This window comes from Scophthalmus maximus, chromosome 4 (assembly GCF_022379125.1).
Source record: "Scophthalmus maximus strain ysfricsl-2021 chromosome 4, ASM2237912v1, whole genome shotgun sequence".
Lineage (NCBI taxonomy): Eukaryota > Metazoa > Chordata > Actinopteri > Pleuronectiformes > Scophthalmidae > Scophthalmus > Scophthalmus maximus.
In genome coordinates, this window is record NC_061518.1 from 13,975,473 (window position 1) to 13,999,000 (window position 23,528).

The following is a 23,528-nucleotide window of genomic DNA, read 5'->3' on the forward strand; positions in this document are numbered from 1 at the left end:
ACATGTCTGACCTGTTAGAATAAAAAGTGGTGAAGGATGGGTTGGGGATATCTGTTGTCTCAAGAGAATTTGAGCATTTCTCAAATGAGTGCCCCTCAGTGGTTGTACAAAGACAAAACACCACTGCAGACAAAAATGGAGTTTTATTCATAAGACCTATAGCAAACATGTTGGACAACATAAATTGCCATACATCATTAAATACTTCCCTGCTTTTACATGATGTTCTCTTTCATTGTTGCGTCGCTTAATGTCACAGCACATCACAGATTCCAGCTGTGTGTGTGATCACACATCCTGACTGGTATAGGGAACAAAGATGAACACCCTCGCATTAGGACTGTGCTCTGCAGCAACACTGAATGATTAAAAGTTCCCCCGTTATTCAACTGCCAAGTACATGGTGAGTTGTTGTTTGCTTTCTGGACAAATTGAAGTAGTTTGGAATTTTATGTTTTGTGTTGAGCTCAGGTTGCAAGAACCTCGCAAGGATTCATGTTTCATTGGATTATTCATTGGACTGTTCCCCCATCATCTCTGTCCCAGGATATTTCATGCTGCTATTCTGTGCAGTTTCAATGATTTGAGGGCCTCGTGATCCTCCGAGTGGCTCTTCCCACACCACTGGGGTGGTGTATATTTAATGTATTTATGTATGTATTTCTTAAATAATTGGTAAACATACTTTGAATCAGCTTCTTTAAAAAATAGTAATCATTTATATTAATCTGTCTTTCTTTAAAGGTTTTTTTCAAACACTGAATCCAAGTGTCCCTCAAGAGACTCCGATGAAATGACAGATGTGAGGACTGAGGATGTGTCCCCCTCTAGAGCTCAGATTGTGTCCACACACCCATCTCACAGATATAAATTGTTTACACTGTGTATCAATTACTCACGAAATTAAGAGATTAGGATTGATTTTGGTAAAGCCAATGGAGGAAGCCTACAGTATGTATAAATAAAAAGTTTATATTTCCTTAACTTCTGTCAATTGGTCAACATTAACCATTAGGCTAAATAGTGGTAACAGTGATACTTGGCCTTTTTTTTAACCGACATTATAAACCAGGTTTTGAAGTCATGGTTTTCTCACTTTTATTGCCAATATTTGTTTACTTTTTGGCAAATAACATGATTTCATTCTGCCAAATTAGCTATTATCAGTTTCTTTTCTCGTACTCATGGGTGTATAGAGATCTGTCACTGGGTGACTTTGATACTGAAGAATTTAGTGGTTATAGGGACAGACTTTTTTTTATGGGCTTCTATGGATGGACATTAGAAATAATGATATACTCATGTGTGTCATGTCTGCGTGTTTGGTTTTTTATTTGGAAATTTTTAAATTTGTTTGAAAACTGTTAGATTGACGTCCCATGTCTGTCTCCCTATGGTGACCCTACTTAACTAAAATATAATACTGAAATAGATTAAAAAAATAATTCCTCTGTTTGCTTTTTTGTTTGCAAATGGAAACACAAGCCAGATGAGTGTGGCAGGCAAAAACAATTTAATATAAAATATTGTAAAAGTCAAAAGATGTATAATTAAAGAGTAAGAGAACCTAAAATTGTATCTTACTGACTTTCATGGTTGTTAAGACCATAAACCTACCAGTTACTGTATGAAATGGAATCATACAATTGACCTCAGTGAAAGTGCTTCATGTAAAAATCAGTGGATGTAATTTTTTTTTATACTACAAAACTTTATATACAAGTATAAAGATTTTAATATAAAAAAAACAAACAAAAAGAAAGGATAAAAACTAAAAATTGTGTGATTGGTCTTAAAGAAACAAAACATTGATTTTCAGACAGGGTTCTTCCGAACATCAATTAATGCATTGTTTGAGGCCAGTGGTCCCATGTTGAGGCTGGGCCGACGTGACTCTCTGCGAGATTTGACCACAGGCAGCGGCGTCTGCCCACCCCAGGACCCCGTTCCAGTCTGAACTACACGGTTAATAGGAACATCTCCAGCTGCTCGAAGCCACAGCTCCTCCATGACAGCAGGTTCCTCCATTGGGAGAGAAGAGCGTCTCCACGTGGACGGGAGTGGGGTATTCACCAGCTCACGCATTTCCTCTCGAGACCTGGGAGGTTTGTCGGGTTGCCCCACGCCTCTGACTCCTGGGCTGTCCTCAGAGCAGCGAGTCAGCCTCTCCATGCTGCCGACGCCTGCTGGTTTACCATCAGGTTAAAGGCGACATAAGTCAAGAGATTAGTCTTATATTATTGAAAATCGAAACAGATGTCAAGATTGAGATTTAAGGGCAAAAACCGATGATCTGCAGTGAAGAAATAGGATGTCAGAAGTCAGAGATTCTATAATTGTATGTAAATGATGTTACACTCCACCATGGCGTAGGATTCCGACAGAAGGAAGGCGAAGGAAAATCGAACACTGAAGCAACCTACAGGTAGATGCTGATTCCACGATTACTTGATTATTTGATTAGTCAATTCCTAGAGAATTAATCAGCAACTGTTTTGATAATCATTTCAATTCTCTGATTCCAGCTTCTCAAATGCAAAAATGTTTTGCTTTCCTTAGTCGTCTTTAATAATGAACAGATATCTTAGAACTGTTTGTTAAAGGAAATTACAAGCATTTTTAAATCGGGTATTCTGAACCTTTTCTTCAGATTTTAAAATTTTTAATTGAGAAAAGGAATTGATACTGAAAATAAAGCCTAATGTGCAAAAGTTATCAACTTTTTAAGGATCTGAGACATAAAAAAAGTGTACAGAGCTGTGCCAAGTGGATTTGCATGAGTGTATATAGAAGCAAACATTTGGATCAATACATTTACCTTTAGCGTGCTCCTTTGGCTGGCTGCCTGAACCACAGAGCTCCCTCAGTTTGTGGCTTAGTTCCACATTAGCAGCCTTATAGTGGTTAAGCTCCTGGCTGAGGTTATGGATCCATCCCTCATACTGTCGCTGCCTTCCTGCGAAGCCCTCGTCTATTTGCTCTTTGCGGGTTGGAGAACACAAACATAAGGTTACACTAAAAATAGCACTTCTCAATTGTGTCTCCATGTGTAAAAAAAAAAAAAAGGCACCTCGACACTGCTGCAGTAAGAGCTGAACACTCCTCTCGTGTTCCTTCTGCTGCTGCGTGAGCCGGCGATCTGTGTCGAGTTGTGTGCGATCGAGGGCGTTCTCCAACCACTGCACCAGCTTCTGCTGCTCGTCCAGCTGCATTTCCAGCTCAGCCAGGGCTAGTTGCAGCTTGCGTTCTTCCTCACGCAGAGACACCACCTACCGAAAACACCCACATCAACACGCTTAAGCAAACATACTGGTGATTTTTAGATTCAAGCTGTTTTCAGACGGGACCTAATTATCCGGAGTTTGCCGCTCAGTAGGAGATTGTCTGAGTCAGACGCGTTCACAACAGCAGGACCATTTCTGGGACATTCGGGTGAGTGGTGGCGCCCATTTGCCCGCCGTGAATCTTCCTGCTGCATTCTCACATGAGCTTATTCACTGATAATTTTTTCTGGAAATGTTACAGGGTGGTTGACAGGAAAAGTTTCACAGAAAATGTCCGGAGCAACATTTGCAGACATTTACGTTCTCAGGAAAATGTTCGGACGTCAGTGCATGTCTGAAAAGCACCTAGAAAGAATCTTACTCTTTACGGTCGGAAAGGGTGAACAAATATTGCAAAGACAAGCAAAAATTTTGTTTAATGCTATTGATATTTAAATGAAATTATTGTTTTGAGGCAACAGTCTGACAAAGTAGCATAGTGCCTTGTAGACTGATGAGCATGAGTAAAAAAATAAATAATTGTATCTCAGATTGACGAGAGCACAGACCTTGTCAAAGTACTTGCACAGCAGGGCTCTGGTCTCAGAGGCGGACAGGTAACTGAGTTTGGCCATGAGGTTCATCTCCCACTGGGAGAGCATACTGGCAGAAGCCCTCAGCTGTCTCTGTCTTTGAGTGATGGCCTCATTCTTGTACTCTATTGCTGCATCCAGAGCCTCAATCGCCTCGTCCAACTGGAAAAGCGTTCGCTCCTCCTGTAAAGATCCGAGGGAACGGACACGAACTTAATGATAATTTCAACACAGACGCAGAATATCTTTCTCTGTCCAACTTGATCTCCAGAGTAATATCTGACCTCAGGTGAGAGCAGGTTACCCTGCCGCAGCTTATCATCCAGCTCAACTCGTTGCTTAAGCAGTGAATCTTTCTCTTGGCGCAGGTTGGAGATCTCTTGGCGGATCTGTTCGGAGTCCTGAGCGCTGCTACTGCGAAGGAGGCCGTTCCTCTCGCTCAACTCTCGCTCAAGCGACTCAATTCGCCCGCTAAGTGTCACCAGGTCCTTACTAAGGGCCTGGTGGGAAGATGAATACAAACATTCAGCATCTGCAAGTTTCCTGAGCCACTGACAGTGTGAGGTTTTGCGTTTATCAACACCTGACTGGAGCGGAGCCGCTTGATCTCCAGTCCACTGCGTTCCTGCAGCAGGGCTTCTTTCTTGGCCAGGATTGTCTCTCGTTTAGTCAGTTCCCCTTCCAGATCTTCTAGTCCTCTCCTCTGGTCCAGAACCCGCTCCATTTCCTCATCCAGCCAGCGTTTTTGTTCTTCAATCTTCTGCTCATTGGCGATAAACACAGAAAAAATGAACCAAAAAAATGAAGCATGTTGTTATGCGAGTGTTGCTATCAGGATAATTCACAGTGCTGATCAAGCATTTGTCTGACATTAACATATGTATTTTCAGCCATATACAGGCAGTATTGCCTGTAACAAAATTAAAATGACTTCACTTCAATGTACCATGACAGTTAACACCAATCATTGTTGCACCTGTTGCTCTTCCAAGGAGATGACTGAGCCGTTACTGCCACTGCGTCTCTGCCTCTGGAAGGCAGCGATCTCCTCGGTTTTTATCTTCAGGATCTTCTGCTGCTGCTCATTCTTTATTTCAAGCTCCTGTTGGGGTGGCAGCAGCGAAGTTAAAGACGAATTAAAGGACACGTTCAAAGGAAAACCAACTCTGTTAAAAGTGAATTAACACCTTTGGCACTCATGCACTGTAATCAATGCCACACATTGGAACTTTTTACATACAGAGGGAATAATACACATTTTCCAACAATTACAGGCAGCTTCCCATCAAATTAACTGCTACATAATTGTTGTATTTTCTACAATAACTAAAGCATTAGGTGTGTCACTGATTTACTTTTCCTGAATGAGACTTTGCACTATCAACGGGTAAATTAGCCATGTATGTTTGCTGAGGCTACTCTGTGCTGTCCTACCTTGACTCTGTGAGTTCTTCGTTGCATCTCGGTCTCCAGACGTCGTTTCTGCTGACTTTCCTGGCGCAGTCGCTTCTGCAGCTGCTCCTGCTGCTGCCTCATCGACTGGACGCTGCGCTCCAGCTCTAGCACGCGACGTTCGTTCTGTGCTGGCAGGTTAGCTAGACGAGCAGTATCCCTCTGACGTTGACTTAGAACCTACGACACAGCCATAAAAATGTTTCCTTTCAGAAGTTGAAGTGTAAGAACATTGCAATAAGAGTAGGAATGTTTTGTTAGTTGAATGCATTTATTGCAAGTTGCTTTGGACAAATGCATTTGCTAAATGAACGTAATTGAATTTATTTAATATCAGGGCAGCAGTCATCAAGCAAGTTCATGGGTTTGAAAAAGTATCTTTGCAGCAAATATTATTCCACAAACTTCATTTCAACATCCCTTTGTGTAATACCCTGGTGACCTGTCCAGGATGTACACTGCCTCCCACCAAATGTCAGCCCACCCAGCAAACCTCAAAGGATGAGTGGTATAGATAATGGATTCCTTAGTTTGTAGCTGTCTGTTTCCTACGTGTCGTTATGCATGAATTCAGAGGTGTGACAGTCGAACCTGAACTTTGCTCTGAGCAGCAGCTATTTTCTGGCGACATTCCTGTGCTCTCGTCTTGTCTGTTGCGCTGATCTCTCGCTCTTGTTTCTCCAGATCTTGCAGCTGTCGTTGGGCTTCCTGCAGCTCCTGCCGGGCCTGCACAGCCTCACTCTCCAGAGCCGTGATCTTATGGCTGTACTGCCTGTTCAGGGCCTGAGCATCCTTACCTAGAAAACAAACAAAAAAAACACAACTGATTGACAGAGAAGAGAAGCTATATTTGGAAAAAGGTGAGGCTAAGGAAGGAAAATAAAAAGTAATACCTGTTTTGACTAGCTCCTTGATGAGTTCTTCCTTCATGCGAATGGTCACAGACAGCTCCCTGATCTTCTGCTGCGCCTGAAGCAGACCCCACTCTGAAACGCCTTCAAAACTCTTCAAACTTTCCCGTACCGATGTATCTCCGAAACTGGAGTTGGCTACACAGGGATTTTAGAGAGCACACAGCAGGTCAATGGGGTGGTACAATGAGAAAGCTAACAAGGTGTCATGGCAGAAATTCAAAGGCTTTAAGTACCATGAGTGCATAAAGAATGTCAATTAACGCAGGCACATCTAAAAATTCAACACTTACATGCTTTTCTGGCTAAACACATGTGCTGGCCTGGCCGAGGCAGCTGAGACACTGGACCTTTACCACCAGCTGTTAGTCCTCCTGACAGCATGTCCCTTTTATTCCAGGTTAAATTCTGGCTGAGGTTGGGGTGACTGCTCTCATCCTCTGTGTCCAGCATTTCTGCTCCTTCAAGGATCTCCTGCTCCTCATAGAGGTTACCATCATGATCACCACCAGGACCATTACCAAGGCCACACACTGGACTCATCTGTGACCACACATAAACACACATGTCAACAATGAAAAATTCTGTAAGTGTGTAAAAAATAATTTTAATCTGTATACATATTATAGTGAAAATATGATCAATTATTGCCCCTTTTATGCACCATGAGAGCGTTTTTTCTAGTTCTAGTTTGTCAGTGCATGAGCCTTTTTTTCATATGATGAATCTCTAGAACACTGCAAATTTAGTATATGCTCATTTCAGTTAAGAACATGCACCTCCATTTTTTTGCACAAGAAAACCTCAGAAAGACCAGATTTAAGTATCTTTCCACTTCAGATAAGAACACATAAAAAAAAATATAATAATAAAAACTACAGGTTGAAAATGTAGCTCTGTTGGTTGCTTACCTGTCTGTATGTGCATCCATTCTGACTTTGCTGCATGGAGCCCATAGGGGCCGTGTGTGGCCGTGACCTCAAGTTAAGACCCAGGCTCCTCAGCCCTGGAGTAGTAAGTTGACACTGCAGCTCTGCTATCAGGTCCTGTTGCTCCTGCAGCTTATCACTCTGAGACAGAAGGAAAACAATCGAATTCACATTACAGATCATTCAAGGCTGAACATGCAATGTTCAGGGTCTTTTTAGAATGCACACAATACTCGGTCTTATGGTAGTTTCTAATCTGAGAGAAAGCATGTACAACAACCGTGTTGTGACCAATCAGGACCACGTGACAAAATAAAAAACAAACTGGGGATTTGCCCACAAGAACATACTATTATGTTGATCCAATTCAGTTTCCGAAACACAGTACCATTGAATGAAACAGAACGGAAAAGCAACATTTATTTCAAGTGTGTTTGACCTGCTGCTTGTATTGTTCCATTGCGTCCTCCAGAGCTGCTAAAAAGTCTGTGTTCTCTCCTTCCAAACGCTCAATCTGGGCTTGAAGCTGAACAATGCTATCTACATTCTCTCCATCTTTCTCAACGTCATGCTCATGGCTCCACCCCTCCTCTGCAGCCTCTTGATCCTGGTAATAAACCACATTGATCGACGCATCAGTACGGCATGCATTAATTCCTAAAATAATGGCCCATATTAATTTCAAAATATTTTTTGAAAAGACTCAAAGAGACAAACCTGGTTTCTTACAGTGGGCCTCCCCCTCCTCAGTGCAACACTGTCCTCAGTGGAGCTGTTTTCAATACCACTGTCTGGTCCTGAGGCAGTGGTCAGTCTGCTCTGTTCCTCCTCCACTGAGCACAGCCACTCCTTCACTCTCAAACTCTGCTCCGCAGTCAGAGCCCCTTCACTCTGCAGCTCCCGCAGCAACCTGGGAGATATCAACAACACAAAAAACAATTTAAGGAAGATGCACTAAACACTAATGCTTCTTAAACCTGTGTTGTCCAAAAACAATGTAGTTTAGCCATTATTTTGCCAGTGTAATCACTAAATTGTGTGATGATAATTTTGTATATGATCATTAATGCACATTAACTAAATGGTTGAGGAAAATACAACATATAAACCAAGATATCCAGAATACATGCATAATATTTTGTAAAGACTTAAAAAAAGTGGTTAGACAACATCACAACAAACTAAATTTAACTCCAATTTAAATGTAATCAGTGATTGTGCTTTAACCTGTAAGCTGTGTCCATGCAAGTCCTATAGTGGGCACTTTGGGCCTGCAGTCTGCTGATCTCTCCCTCGCCAAGACGAGGCCTCCTGTGTGGATCAGCGTGAGCAATGATGCGGGTCTCTGAACGATGGCGGTTTTCGAGGGCTCGACGTAGGGCCTTGATTTGTTGCTCCAGCCCTTCCACACGATCTGGCTCGCGCTTGCAGTTGACGGTAGCCCGGTTCTGAATGTTTCGGGCCCTTGTGGCATAGTTTAGTGTGTTCAGACTCTCATCGAAGTCTGCGGAAGATGGGCTGATGCAGGCAATCATCAGTGTTTTTGAATTTCCTCCCAAAGAGTCTTTTAGGATCCTGGGCAAAAACAAAGATCAAATAAATTTAACCAAACTGACATTATAAAATCAATTCCTGTTACAAAGAAATCTCATTTATCGATGAACTTGTTAAAACTGTACCTTGTGATTTTAGAATCCCTGTATGGTATGTGAGAGCCCTTCCTCTTGGGGTCACCCAGCGCCCCAATAACATTTCCCAGGGCCAAAAGGCCACTGTTAATCTGGATACTCTCTTTTAGTCTCTCTCCAGTGTTCCCAGTCCTTAAGATGCGCTCTGACCCCGCCAGGTCAACAAAGTGGAACTTGGAAGACAACATTTGTGGTCCAGAAGTTGTAGCAGTCCCGTAAAGGCGTGAAATTCCCCGACGTTGGTCCATGTACAAGGTGAAAATGGTGTGTGACCGGCTGGAGTTTGGATTCATCTGGGTTGCACCGGTGTGCCTGGCTGTGTTTCCAGACTCTAGTAAACTCAACAACTCATCCAGACCCTCGACTTCGCACTCTTTTATGCCACTCAAAACTATGAAGTCACACACACACACAAACATACACAGAGACATAAAATGTAAATTGATATACACAAGAGAGTAAAATACTCAATAATATCACTCAATATTCACAACCACAGAAATCTGCTTAGAAATAACACATTTAATAGCAGAACGAAAAGATTGGTATTTCATACCAATGTTGCCTTTATCCTCCCGGATGTGGATGTCCTTGCTGGCTGTTTCGACCTCCAGTAAGTCCTTGAACTCCTCTTTGTAGACCTCCAGGTAGGACACTCGGACAGAGAAGTCTGCGAGGTCATTTTCATCCAGCAGCTTGAAGACGTCCGCAACAGCTCTGGGTATGATACCCTGCACCTCATCTCTGAAGGAACCTACAAACACAATTAAAAAATACATAACTGTGGATGCAAGTGGTTTCAGTTGGTTTGATGAGAACACAGTGCTTGCTTTGTTTGACAAGTTACTGTCTGGTCTTGTCCTATGCAAAATATTGTTGAACAGTATGTCAATCGAGTGCGAGGAGAAATGGTAGTTCAAATTTAAACTGATGATGAAAAACACTGATGGAACCAAATACTTTGAATAAGACAATTCAAGAAAAGTAAAACAAATAAATGAATAACTTACAAATATTTGCTTCTCCAATGGTGTAAGTCTTGCCTGAACCTGTCTGCCCATAGGCAAAGACTGTAGCATTGAACCCTTGGAAGAAGGCATCTATGAGTGGCTGGACAGACACAGAATAAACCTCCTCCTGACAGCAGGATTCTTCAAACAGGAAGTCACATAGGAAGTGTCTGTCATGGCCCAGGGTAACCCGGCACAGTTCAGGGTCCACGGTAATACAGCTTTCATGGCAGTGTAGAAGCTCTTTTGGCAGCAGGGGGCGCACTCGAACAGCTACTTGCACTGCAGAATAATCCCCTTTGCCTTGGCCACCAGGTACTTTGGGAGACATTTCTGCTGTTGGAGCTCTTCTGTGTTCTTCTGTTATGTATTGATCATCTTTGGATCCCTAAAGGGAATAAAAATCCCCTGTCACCAAAGATTGTTTTTTCAAATCTGGATGAAGGATGCAATAAGGCCATTAGTGAAGATGTGACCGTTTGCATGATAATGCAGCAAACCAACCTAGTACACACGTCTTCTAGTACAGACAATTTTTGCCATGAGACCATCTCACAAAGATTTCATATGAATACACCCAAGACGCATTGACGACACTTTGATATCAGACCACATCCTGAGGTGGTCTGGGTCCGGATGCTTGCTGGCGCCACATGTGAGGACCTCCATAGGCAACTGGGCGATGCCTATTGCTTACTTACCACAGTTGCCGTCACCTAGTCAGTTGCTGGCCTTCGGGACCGTGGTCCAACTGGAAGTACATCAATCCATACAGGCCAAAGGGAGACAAGGAGCGTGTGCTGGGATTTTAAAGGGGACCTATCACGTGGTCCCTCCCAATGCAAAGATCTGTCTGAAGCTGCTTTCAGAAAATCTGGACATTTTCCTTTACTTTTCCGGAGGGGCTGTATGTGAGAAGGAAAAAATAGCCCACTAGAGGGCTATGCTTTTGGTTTACTGCCCATGCGCGTACTCAGAGAACCGTAGTCACGCATGGTAACCACTACTTCAGTGTGTTGATACCGTTCAGATTGTTGACAGTGAACGCATCTCACGAAAGGCGATACAACGCTGAGGTCTAACTTCAATGCACGTCAGCATCCCCTCTAACAGCGGCGGTAAACCACGTCCCTGAACACAACTATGTAAGGTAAAGGTCGTGCTCACCACCTGGATGGTCTCCGTTCGAACTCCATTCAAAACACACATTTCATTTCGCCAAGTTGACATTAAAACATGTCTTAAATTGGCTGCAAACCGGATGTTGAATATCCACGTGAAAGTAACGTTATAATCACTAACGTAACTTATCAGTCGTGATTGACTCGTCTTTGTTTTATACAAGTAGCGTTAACGAGAACTGCTAATATCGTCAGGAACGCGACAACACATGTTTTTACCTTTGTGAACTTATCAGGAAAAGCTGGTTAACTTGGGTCGCACGGGATGATGTGTTCACGGTCCCGTGAACTTATTCTGACCATGTTAGCAGGATGACGTTAGCGAGCCACCTTCATCACTCTTCAACAAAGTATGTAGATGTTCCAATGCGTAAAGAAACGTTATTCCTATAAAACCCTGTTGTCGACTTTTCTAAAGCTCCTTCAACAAGACGTTTCGCAGCAGACTACACTTGCTAGTTCGGTGGCCTGTTGTCCCAGATGACTCCAGACAACTTCAGCTAAGCTAACGTTAGCCAGTTAGCCAGCTAGCCAGCCTGCAGTCCGCACAACAAACCAAAACACGAGGATGAGGCTGGATCTTGTCATCTGGAGATGCTACAACATTCTCCCGCGAGGAATGGAGAACGGTCAACAAGCACATGCACGGGCTGCGTGTGTGCTCGTGACCACCGACCGTTACAACAACTTACTTTAATGAGGCAGAAGTTACTCCATGACTTCAGGATAACACTGGGGCTTTTTTTTTTTTTTTGGGAGACTGGAAGTTGAGGAGCAGTCGAAGGGAGGAGCCCGAAAGTTTGGGCTGTAGTTTGGGTTTGGCCTCCTGAACGCATCACGGCTGAGAAGGATCCTTGCAAAGAGCCACAAAACCATTGATTTACAAATAATCTCACGAAGAGTGATTTCACATTTTTGTGCTATAATCGTGATTTAATAGTAACCTTTAGTAACTCTCGTTACACTGATGTTTACTTTTTTTTTTTTTTTTTACCTGGAGACTAATATGTTATAATCTCTAAATCAAGATCTTGTAGATAGTTTCCAAAATCCATATTATTTTATAATAATTCCTCCTGCATGAGATTAAAGAATAAAGATAGTCAACTCAGCAATGTATGTTTAGTCCCCAAAAAACCACACACACACACACTTAAAGATGACAGTTTTAATGATTGTTGAACTTAGATCTGTGCACAGGGCAACAGAAAAACATTTTTTATATAAAACATAATGTTAGCAAGTTGTGTTTATGCCACAAAATTGTCCAAGTAAAATAATAATGAAATATGAGTAAATGTTCGATAACAAGTTTGCAGCTGCCATTGTTTTCATTTAAATATCAATCTAGAAATTTTTAAATATTTTTCTGTTACTTCACATCAGAACATATTCAGGTGTGTGAATATTTGAGTGAAAATTTCAACATACCAGTTCACATTTTTTCTACAACCTCTCAAGTTTTTTTTTTTTTTCCTGTGACTTCAAATTCAGGTTACATATATAAGAATATTTGTTAAGTGAAAATGTAAGTTTAAGTTCAGATTTTTGTTTCTACAGGTTCACAAATCCAGTCTACAATCGGTTGCATTTTGCAAAACATATTTACCTTCATAAGAGAAATGCCATTTGGCCTGGCTTCAGTGTTGAGTGTGCATCATGTCTTGATCAGTGATCAGCAGGGGGCAGTGTTACATCATAGTTTGACAATGCACATGGACATCCTTCTTTCACATCCCCTCTGTGTTGAACCTTATTTTTGGTAATTGGTCAGGGCTCACGTTCAAGGTTGAGTCGTCCTACAGGCAGTGTTAAAAACATTACACTCGCATGGACACTCACCATTTTCACCCCTTTCCTGCACTGTGATGTCTCTAAGAGCAAACAAACACTGTAAACACACCTGTCATCTGCCAGTGACGCTGTTGTTCAACCAGAAACATAACAGATACACACAGCACAGCTATGCTAACCATACTAATTACCTGGTTATCACCGTGCAGGCCCACTGGCTGTGCTGCGCTTGGAACTGCGAAATAATACCCCCCCACCCTCACCTGCATGCCCACACTGAATTGCCGTGAGCCAAACTGACTGTGAAGTCCTGTCTTCACTCTGGTGAACCTCAGCAGACCCAGTCGCACTCGCCTTTGTTCTATTAAACTTCAGATGAGAACCAAGGTATTTCCTTTCAAAAGTACCAGTGATAACCCAACCTGCTGTCAAAGAGAGTGTGCTGGTTTCTTATGACTATATTGCACAACCAGAGTGAGATTGGGATATTGATTTCAGTACCATACACACTGCCAGCACTCATTACGAGGGCTTTTTATCTGCACAGCGTGACTCAGCCTCACTGAGAGCTGTAGAGGCACGATGGTGGAGCTGGAGGAGTGGGGACAGAAGGATGTGAAAGTGGGTGTAATATGATAACACAGAGGAGGGGAGGAAACGAGAGGACGGTGAGGTGAGCAGACAAAACATCTCCAGACCAGGTGCTCTCGCTGACAAACCCTCTCAGAGTCCAGTTTGTGTACATATATATGTGTGTGTGTAAGTAGCTATTGGGCTCCAGGTTGGACCTTGCACAAGGAATGCAGAGGTAAAGTCTGGGTGAGCTTTTAATACTGAATTATCACCTCTTGTGGGTTCTCGAGGGACATATGGGAAGCGTGGCTTCCAATTGACCTTTACTTTTTACATTATGACAGAAGAGGGAGAGACTGAGCCAAGAACTCTCTGTCTGCAGAGATTCAGCCAGTGAAATGCCAGCGTGAATGGTCTTCTATTCAGCCGTTGCTCTCTGTCTGCCTTGCTATCTCTTTCCATCTCTTTCCTTCACTCAGCGTACAGTCTGTGGCTATAGCTCCCCCGCCTTCTCGTCGTGTCATCAGCGAGTCTCAGTTGATGCCCCCTTTGCAACTAAATACATCCTGTTTGTTTCCAGTGAACCTGCACTTTGCCTCACTGTCCACAGATGAACTTCTGTGTGGCTTCTTTTTCAAAGCGTTGCATAACACAACACCCAGGAGAAGATAGATGGTCGGTGAGGCACAGAGGTGACACATTTCATCACACTTATTTTCAACATCACATTTTCTTTCCCAAATACACACCACCTTGTTCAAGGGAAATGATCACACGTGCACTACTTGCAAGGTGCACGTGACACATGCATTTCTCAGTGTGTACTTGTTTTGCAGATTTAAAAGTTAAAGTTCATTCGTGCACTGTAGGAACACAGAGGCTCTTTTCAGCAGCCTGACTTTGGCTGCCTGTGTGCTGAACAGCACTGCTCTGTACTGCAAGAACCAAAGTGTTTCTCCACTGCTCACATACTGTATGTCAGTGCTTATATATGTATACATATATATATATATATATATATATATATATATATATATATATATATATATATATATATATATATACACACACACACACACACTGTATAATATGTAAAAGCTGTGCCCCCAATTGGAAAAAAGATTATTTTGGGTTCAGTGGCTCAGGGTAGGGTTAGGATAAGGTAAAGGTAGGGTTAGGTTTAGGCAAGTAGTGGTTAGGATTACAGTAATTTTCCATGAGTTTATGTTTGTGTATATATTTATATTTATCTGATTCGTTTTACAACATATCAATTACATTTGGGGGAAAAAAGAGGAGACCATTTTTTTATGGTTTACATGGTGATTTAATGATTGCATCGGAGATTTCACTTTACAGAATAAAACATGATAGTACAAAGGATTACAAAATTATCACACATCGTGATTACATGTCCATATACAAAGCATGTATGTAAAGATAGCTAGAGAATTTCTTTCAGGGTGGAATGTCTACATATGTTCTGATTCAGTTTCCCTTCAGTTGAGGGCTGGTTTATTGTCCATATTAAGTCATTCCCCTTTTTTATCTCCTATACACTGATTTATATCTTTGTGAAATAATTATGTTTTGCTTATTCCTGACAAAACTCATGTTCTTATACTGAAGTCCCTAAAACATTCATCAGTCATTTGCTCCTCTTTCTTGAGCTTGATACCAATGCTTCTAAAGATCAAAAACTCAGAAACATTTATCACATACATGATTGGAAGACACACCAGGTCACCACTCCATGCTTACTTTACTACAGTTTTGACACCAAGCTGCAGCATCTCCTTCAGCAACAGTACAGGTGACTTTGAAGATGGTCACCACAATAGATCAGAGTATCACACATCCATGACCAAATGTCCAAACCAGACCTTTGTTTTCCCAAAGTGATCTAACAGTGTTTCCACCTTCATCCTTTTCTTTCTAGAACTCATACTGGGAAACAAATACGGTGATTTTGGTGATGTACCTTCCCAGCTGGACACGTCTCTCCAGCTCGCTCATCTCCACTTCTGCCTCCAAAGTGGCCGGCCCCTGAATGGGGCTCACCAGCATCAGTTGACCTGTCAGACGGTCTGAACGCTGGACTGTGAAGTGGCGCCGAGCTAACCTCCCCCCCAGCAGGGAGAAGCGAAGCGTATCGCCCATTGGACGCAATGCTGAGACCCTGAACATGACTCGAGGAGCTGACAGGTTGGACACGACAGCCATGTAATGGTAGGAGAAGGAATTTGGGGTCTGAGAACATGCCTTGTTGTCCGCAGGACAGGGGTTACGTTCACAGCGCCTGGAAAAAAGTAAAACAAGTTAAAACAGAGGTAGATGTATCTAAGAGAATGTGGAATTGTATTAAAACTATGCAAGTAATGCAGCCAAAACCTTACTGAGCATCACTACTGAAGAACCACCCTATTTGTACAATGGAGAGTGAATTCAAAGTAAAAACAAGAAGACAAAGCTCACATGGGCGACGTCTTGACATATGTAGCATTAGGAATTTTGGGGCAGTCCACGTGGACACACTGGAAACCCCCATATGTGTTGATGCACATCTGGTCCTTTGTGCAGTTGTTTTGTCTGGTGGCACACTCGTCGATGTCTGTGAGAGAAAAGATCGACACAGTGAGACGTCAGAAATTCAAACAGAAATGTAAGTTAGTCACACAGTGTGTGAAATAAATTTTAAAAAATGTGCCATTTTGAAGTTTTTTATTGGCATCGTATTAGCATATCATATATCAAAAAGAAAAAATGTGAGTGCACCTTTACAGCTGCGTCCGTCGCGGGTCGCATTATATCCAACCGGACAGGAGCAGCGGTAGCCTCCAGGGGTGTTGATACAGGCATGTAAACACAGTTTCCCAGCTTGGCCATTATGGAATAGCTCACATTCATCTATATCTGAAGTGGACAAACACACACAGACTCAGTTGGCGCTCCTATATGGAAACATAAATGTGCATATCTGTTCTAGTTACATTGCAGGTATTAGTTGTACCAGTGCAGGTGTTGCTGTCCCTGCCAGAGATGGTGTATCCTGGCTCACAGGTGCAGTGGGTTGTCCCCTGCACCAAAGAGCAACGTGATGGACGAACAAAGGGCCCAGCGGTGGCAGCTGGCAAGGTAGCTGCTGCAGCAGCGGTGGCTACGGAGGTGTTTGTCATGGTAACGAAGACTGAAAAACAGGAAAGAAGAGATGTAAGCAGTTGTAGACTGTGTTCTATTTCCCCCTGTGATATTTTCTGTGCAACAGCCTTGGATTTACCCTGATGCCCAGCAACGTTTTTTTTTTCCCCCCCATTGTGTTATTGTCAAAATTATTTTCTAGATAAATCTGAGGAATCAGGACCACGTGTCACCATGCACCCATAATTGCAAAGCTTTGAAACTCCTCAGATAGTAGCATCCATTCAGTATGATTAGACTGAGTGACCGTGTTTATAGACATGATTGTGACATAATGAATTGTCGGCTGCCCCAAAAAGGGAAGATAAAGCCAGACATACAGAGACAAATTGCATGTTTGCATGAAAATGTTAAATAAATAGAGAAAAACTAAACTTTGTTGGCTCTAGCAGCAGCAGCAACCTCTCAACCAGCTCTGTCTTGGACTTGAGGCTGGAATTCAGTAAAATCCACTCTGTGGTACGAAGCACTGGATTGTATTGACAAACCAAACCATTGACCAATATAATCTCCTTCAGCAGACTGGGAGGATTTGGATACTTTGCTATAAAAAAATCTGCATATAATATGGAAAGGTGTTATAGTTATAGTTATAGTAACCTTTTTGTGCCGCCTGAGCTGTCTGAAGTGTTAGTAGTTATCTAAACATGCATAAGAGTGTGATGGTGAGGTAAAACTATATCTCCGTCAGGTGTGTGTGGTCTGGGTATGTAATCCCTACATGTTGGCACAGGGCTCTGACAGGTCGCTCCAGCCCAGCCTTTGGAACAGACACAAGAGAACTGGTTCACCTCGTCCACGCACGTCCCGCCATTCAGGCACGGAGAGGGCGCGCACTCATTGATGTCTGAGGGTGGGGAAAAAACAAACAGGAGTTTTATATAAGGAATCTCTGGTGCTATGTTTGAACCCTGCCAGTGATACGAGGGCAAATGCAACCAAATAGCCTTGATGCTCAAAGATTAGAGAACAAGACATCATGGCACATGTATGTGTAAGAGGGAGAATGAGGAAAAGTGGAGCAGAGGAGTTCACAGTAGATCCGGGGACGCCTTGCTGGATCAAACAGCCTTTGAGCCTTTATCTCAAAGTTGGCAAGCTGTAAGAGGACACTGAGGCTGGACTATCGCATGTCTCAGCCTTCAATACGCTCTCTGGACAATGACCAAAGGACATAGAGAGGAAATATGATCGTGGTCATATATAAACTATATCTCGACATAGTTGTTTTCATGCATGATGCACAAAAAGAGGAATGGCAATGGAGAGCAGGAGAGGGAGAGGTTGATGACAGGGGTTGTAAGAGTGATCAGTGGGTAAGATAACAGGATGAGAGATGGTCAGGGTTAAGAAGAGGAGAGGCTTTGGTGGGAAGAGGATGACGAGGAGACGGTGGAGGCCACGTATAGCTGAAGATCAGTACCGGTCTCTCACCTCGGCAGGTCGGCTGCTGGCCACTCCAGGTCAGGCTCTCCTGACAAACCCTGCTCTCTGATCCCACCAGTTCATAGCCCGGGTCGCACAGGAAGTGAACCTCGTGGCTCACACTGTGTGACCTGCCGAGTTTCCTTCCATTGATGGGTGCGTCCAACTTTGCGCAGGTGCCTGTTGGAAAAGCAGGTGGTTCAAATAAAAAAACAGCAGAATAACATTTATTTTAACATCCGGATTAATGGGTCTCGTGATGTTTTGCTCACTGTTGGTGGCCTTCGCTGTCTGCTTCCCTGCATTGCTCTGCAATAAGTTTATCTTCTTCTTCAGGTTGCGTAGACTCTGCATGTAGGAGGCTTCATGGGCTGAGAGAAGCTTCTGGACCTGCTTCAGAGAGCCCTGTATGTCCTGCCTGCTTGGGCAGTCCTGAAAAAAAACAGAGAAGGGGACTGTAGTAAGTCACTAACAAGAGTGTATGAATTTGAAGAGGTTTCCCTTTTTTTTTTTTACTTGTAATGAATAATTACTGTAATTACTACTAATTATAGTCAATAAGTTAGATTTGGGAAGATTTTGTGAACACTGCATTCTTCTAATTTGTTAGGAGTTTTTAAGAGTGATCTGCACAATGCATAGTGTTACTGTATGGCTATTCGAAGCTGCAGTCCTGCACTCCAGTTGTGCTTGAAGACGTGTTAGAAGTTTTCTTTTTTTAAAAGAAACGCTTTTATGAATACATAAAAGCTTCTCTTCTGGCTCAGGTAGGTTAAAAATAAATATTTGTCAACATGAAAAAAGAGACCACAGGGCCACAGGCCAGTGATGTAATTGATGCATTAGCTGGAGAACTAACTTTCCATTCATTCTAACATTTCCATTCATTCCCAAGACTCAACACGAAGATAAAGATTTTTTTTTTTATGACCATAGGAGATTTACAACTTTTAGTTTGAGCCAGAAAATGTAGTGCGTAGACCTTACCAAAGGTTTTCTGTGATAACGACACATTGACATTCTTGTTCGCTCTCAAGCATCATGAGGCATTTTTCCAATTCTGTCTTGAAGTTAGAGTTCTCAGCCACAAGATTGTCTCACATATAACCTTCATGTGTATCTTTTTTTTATTAATAATCAGAATCATTTTGTGAGGGGGAAAAGTCATACAAATTATCATCTTAGATGCATAATTTGTCAAATGTTACTCTAGCCATTGGGTCACTTATATCTATACTCAATTATGCATGAATATGGTTTGAATAAGAGTAGATTACGAAGTTAAATCTTAATTATGACCAAATGTAAGTGAATGAAAGTCTGTGGGAGAAGTGCAGTGATGTGGAGACCTGTGCAGTACAGAGGCTGGGCTGTTGAGAGAGTAAACGCACTCGGATCAGAGTATGTTTTTCCACTGAAAGTATATGTGCAAAGCAGGATCCTCCTTCTCTCGAGATTAGATGCTGCTCAAGTCATGAACAAAAAAGACTCTGAAGGTTTACTGTTCCTGCAGTGGGGCTGTCGGTATGTGACCCTGCGTGGACATTCAAAAACGTAAATATAAAAAGTTATGCAATATCAGCAAAAGTTACATAGGTTGCATTACAGGTAATCACTTTCTCTTTTTACAATGTGGTAAATTAAAGGGGGTTTTAGGGTCATTCAGTCAGGTTGAAACGCCCTCAGCGTAAACATCCCCCGTGTTACAACCTCGCTCTCTATTAGCCGAAAGGAGTGGACGAGGGAGGGGCAGCGACTTGTTTTCTACCTGCGTCTGCTCCGTCATTACTCTCTTTCATTCGACGGCGTCACTCTGTCCTGTCCTCTCCTACGTGTTTTCAGACAACCAATTAGTGGGGTTTTTTCTTCCCAGCAGGAGTTATGTAAGAAGAGTCAATATTTGTTGAAAACACCTTTCTGATTTGGACCAAACTGGGGTTTGGAGAGACTTCAGTCACTCAGAGGGGTTGGCTGGTGTTTATAGTGAAGTTGTGAAAGGCCTCTTTCTGCCTGGGCTAGGTGATATTTCACATGGCTTCATGTTAACTGGGTGATGTTACCAAAAGGGTAGGAGGCAGGGTTCACGATTTCAGTTCAGTTCTGTACACATGTTTATATATTAGACATAGACTTGATATTCTTATGGACATTTATTTTTGCCATCTCTGAGTAACACACAAATCCGATACACACGGACGAACACAGCCATGCACGCAGAGGCCAAAAGACAGTCACTGCACTAGTTCTCTGGAAACACTCAGCAGGTTTGCAGTAGAGTGCGGCATAGACATACTGAGGGAATTCATAAAGTGGAGCCTCTGGGGTCTTGTTCCCAATGTTTGCATGCAAAGTGAGGGCGACTCAAGGTTTGGGCTGTCGTGATGTCAAGCAAGGACATTCTCAGTAGGAGCCAAAGTGCACTTCAGAGGAGAGGGAGGTTGTTCAGATTTGAGCAGTTTTTGCCTTTCAGACCATTCATGGTAGCTCTTAGCAGACATGTTGTAACCAATGAATTAATTCAAGAGAAAGAATAATGATGTCACTCTTAATTTTCTTTAACTGAAATCTTGTCAAATAAGTCAAACCACTAATTAGCCAATAACATTGTGTTGCACATACCTGTCCAAAAATGGGATGGAGTGAGCAGGAACACATTAACGTGATGACGACTGCAGCTGAAACAAACATATTTCCTCCAATACCAAATCCAATGTGCAGTCTGCGATCAGTCCTCTAACGTGTTACAAGTCGCAGGCAGCCTGAACTTTGTGGGCAGCCCCTCGGAGTGTGTGCAGGGACTTCAGCTGAGAGAAAAAACACAGTTGGCAGTGGAAAAGCTGCTGCTGCTGCTACGAACTGCGGCGGAAAGCTGGGGTTGCTCTTCAGGAGCCAATCAGGGAAGGAGACTTACAGTCAAATGTGACCACATTATTATGCATTTTCTTAATTTGGACTCGATTCCTCTCGGGTAAAAGCAGCTTAGTTTATATCTTGTTTCCAGAGAAGCGGGAGGAACCCCCCCCCCCCCCCCCCCCCGATTAATAAAACAGCATGAGATAATAGTCTGCGTGAAAAACACACTCATATAGTACTTTAAACAATTTAGTGGTTTAAGTTCTTTTCTTTGCATTTTTTTCCCAACACAATGCAAAGAAAAGGATACAACCACTAAAATTCAAAGCACTTTCTTAGAACCTACAAGTTGGGCTCTTCAAGGATTTCTCTTTGAGACATTGTTTCCGGATGCTGTTTGTTTTAAAGAAATGATAACTGTAACCACAGGACAATCAACAATACCATAATAATGCAATGAAATATGGGCTAGAGCATATACAGATGAGAAATCTTGTAATGTACAGATAGGATGGAAAAATTACTGACACATTAACATATCATTTTTTTGAAAAGCCAGTGCCGTGATGGACAGAATCTGCAGAGAAACTGTGCCCTCTACAGGAATATACAGGTTCATGCATCCCTGTACTACGCACTACTTGGACTGAAAAACAAAATAACCAAAAATGACTCTTGCGTCACTAACACAGGGCCGTACCAGACTTATCCCGACAATGACATGGCAATGTTGTCAGAGGATACAACAAAGATGGATGGAGGTGACAGGTAATATTGTTATTTCTTTCTCATTCTGACTGCTGTCTGTTTGCTGGAATGGTAAAACAATAAATCTGCATGTTTTTTTGGGCAGAGACATTTTCACAATTGAGACATTTGATCGAACGGGCTTCATCATTCCTGTCTCATATGCCTGCAAAATAATTTCCTTTATTCTTCTCAAACTACCTTGCAAGTTTCATTCTACTAGATGTCTGAATCATCAGCATCTTTTCTTGGCTATTGACAAAGTAAGATTGCATTCATCATAAAATAAAATGGTCCTCATGGAAAAGGATGAGTTTGCAACGTAAGTCTGCTCCACAGAGAAAATAATCTGTTGTGTATGGACTTAAGTCCTCAGCGTGTGCTGCTAACACCACTGTTGTTCGAAGGGTAATGACGAGGCTGAGACTCAGAGATTTACCTGAGAAATCATCTCAGTGGGTGGCATTGTCCGACTGAGCCCGGAGCAGACGGTGCTCACAGCCGTCATTTGGCTCAGCAGGGTCGGACAGCCCCTTACTGATGCAACAAAATCAAAGAGATCAGTGACAACAGGGCAGCCTCTGGGCACTGAGTCCTCAGTGCAAAATACATCCCACAGGGGAGAGGAGTGAGTGTGGGTCTACTGGGTTGCACAGCAGTCTCATCCTCAGACACTGAATCATCCCATTATGAGCGGATCATGATTCACGTTGCCAACGCTGGGTCCCTAAACACTGTGTTTAAACAGACGGCCCCATGTCAAGGCACTCAGACGTATCCGTTTGTTTTGTTCCACATAAAGTCCTTCCACCTAACGTTCAGAATATCTGAAAAAGAAAACATCACAAAAAAAATGTAGCTAAAAAATACAATGACCTGCGGCTCAGTGATATAGCTCCATCTCTAGTGATTCACCTCGATGATGAACATTGGCCCCCTCAAAAAAAACATCCCCCCATGAAACATCATGGAACAATGATGGACACAACATGACATCATCCTCAACCCTGCATCAGAGTAAACCTCTTGTTGTCACTACGATCAGGGACAATGACAGAGATGAGGATGTTTTGTCCTCAGAGACTGACTCAGTCGTACGGCACCTGCTGTCAGTGGTGGAAAGTAAGGCAGGAAGCATTTACTCAACATATATGTTGCTTTGCAGATTAAGATGTTACATCTAAAACATATGATTGGCTTAAAACCCACCTCTTCTCCTCCACATATCCCTAGCCCCCACCCTCTTGTTTTTGTTTTGTATAAGTGCTTTGGGTTCTTGAAAAGCGCTTTCCAATATATCATTATTATTTTTATTATTATTGTTATTATTTAAAAAAACATGATGACTTGTCCAGGATTTACATAAAACGTTTTTTTGTAAAGATTTAAAATAGCCTCATTTTGACCTGCAGCCACATCAACAGGATGCTGCTTTAGCAATGATTAAATAATGTATGATAATCTGTTAAACTCGAACAGACGCTATTCTGCATTGAGTACATAAACTATTTTCTGACACTCACACACTTCTAGCTTAGCCACATTTTGAATTGAAGACGAAAATATATATACAGATCATGGAAAAGTTTTATTCTTCCTGTAATGTTTTCAACTTTGTTTTTTCTCTTCTTCTTCTTGTAATTTGAACAAAACAACAATTATACTGAATTGACAATCTTTTTGCTGTAACCTTTTTTATTTTGGAGAGACCCATCTGAACTTTGTGTAATAAATTATGTGACTGGTGAATGGTGAACTAGCAGCTGTTTTTATATCTGGCAAAAAAAAGGCAGGAGGAGGAGGAGGAGGGAGGAGGAGGAGGGAGGAGGAGGGAGGGAGGAGGAGGAGGGAGGAGTAGGAGGGAGGAGTAGGAGGGAGGAGGAGGGAGGGAGGAGGAGGAGGGAGGAGGAG

At 42.4% G+C, this 23,528-nt stretch overlaps 2 protein-coding genes and 1 long non-coding RNA gene across 6 annotated transcripts; 1 reads left to right on the forward strand and 2 right to left on the reverse strand.

Moving 5' to 3' along the window:
* Window positions 1–126: 126 nt before the first annotated feature.
* kif7 (kinesin family member 7) lies at window positions 127–11,897 on the reverse strand. 4 transcript variants are annotated; one of them, XM_035628565.2, is made up of 19 exons: window positions 11,720–11,897; window positions 9,847–10,234; window positions 9,393–9,590; window positions 8,828–9,227; window positions 8,376–8,723; window positions 7,866–8,058; window positions 7,588–7,755; window positions 7,131–7,289; window positions 6,513–6,762; window positions 6,202–6,357; window positions 5,900–6,105; window positions 5,291–5,488; window positions 4,833–4,958; window positions 4,440–4,616; window positions 4,141–4,356; window positions 3,833–4,039; window positions 3,071–3,269; window positions 2,819–2,980; window positions 127–2,183 (listed from the first exon to the last, which is right to left on the reverse strand). In XM_035628565.2, the coding sequence occupies exons 1-19, from the start codon at window positions 11,861–11,863 to the stop codon at window positions 1,816–1,818; spliced, it is 4,263 nt and encodes a 1,420-aa protein (XP_035484458.1). In that variant the 5' UTR covers window positions 11,864–11,897; the 3' UTR covers window positions 127–1,815. The 4 variants fall into 4 exon arrangements, with proteins under 4 accessions (XP_035484458.1, XP_035484457.1, XP_035484460.1 ...); XM_035628564.2 differs by having other exon boundaries at window positions 127–2,186; XM_035628567.2 differs by lacking the exon at window positions 9,847–10,234 and having other exon boundaries at window positions 127–2,186; window positions 11,720–11,805.
* Window positions 10,797–15,773, forward strand: LOC118302441. Its single transcript, XR_004790550.1, has 2 exons — window positions 10,797–10,996; window positions 15,334–15,773. It is a non-coding gene; the product is annotated as an uncharacterized LOC118302441 (long non-coding RNA).
* On the reverse strand, window positions 14,704–20,860 carry LOC118302438 (fibulin-7). The gene is made up of 8 exons (XM_035628568.1): window positions 20,637–20,860; window positions 18,290–18,449; window positions 18,027–18,197; window positions 17,314–17,439; window positions 16,405–16,581; window positions 16,170–16,307; window positions 15,870–16,005; window positions 14,704–15,693 (listed from the first exon to the last, which is right to left on the reverse strand). Exons 1-8 carry the CDS (start codon window positions 20,703–20,705, stop codon window positions 15,330–15,332), a joined length of 1,341 nt encoding a protein of 446 aa, XP_035484461.1. The 5' UTR covers window positions 20,706–20,860; the 3' UTR covers window positions 14,704–15,329.
* Between the last annotated feature and the right edge of the window lie 2,668 nt (window positions 20,861–23,528).

What these genes read in the sequence shown, in the direction of transcription:
- kif7 (XM_035628564.2), bottom strand. Translation starts at nt 11,863, where the DNA reads ATGCGTTCAGGAGGCCAAACCCAAACTACAGCCCAAACTTTCGGGCTC. An exon ending in AGGGATTCTAAAATCACAAG is followed by an intron (nt 8,724 to 8,827) that starts GTACAGTTTTAA and finishes GTTTTTGCCCAG; the next exon opens with GATCCTAAAAGACTCTTTGG. An exon ending in CTTACTGCAGCAGTGTCGAG is followed by an intron (nt 2,981 to 3,070) that starts GTGCCTTTTTTT and finishes CAACCCGCAAAG; the next exon opens with AGCAAATAGACGAGGGCTTC.
- LOC118302438 (XM_035628568.1), bottom strand. Translation starts at nt 20,705, where the DNA reads ATGTTTGTTTCAGCTGCAGTCGTCATCACGTTAATGTGTTCCTGCTCA. An exon ending in CCAGCAGCCGACCTGCCGAG is followed by an intron (nt 17,440 to 18,026) that starts GTGAGAGACCGG and finishes CCCCACCCTCAG; the next exon opens with ACATCAATGAGTGCGCGCCC. An exon ending in TATGTCAAGACGTCGCCCAT is followed by an intron (nt 15,694 to 15,869) that starts GTGAGCTTTGTC and finishes ACTTTTTTCCAG; the next exon opens with GCGCTGTGAACGTAACCCCT.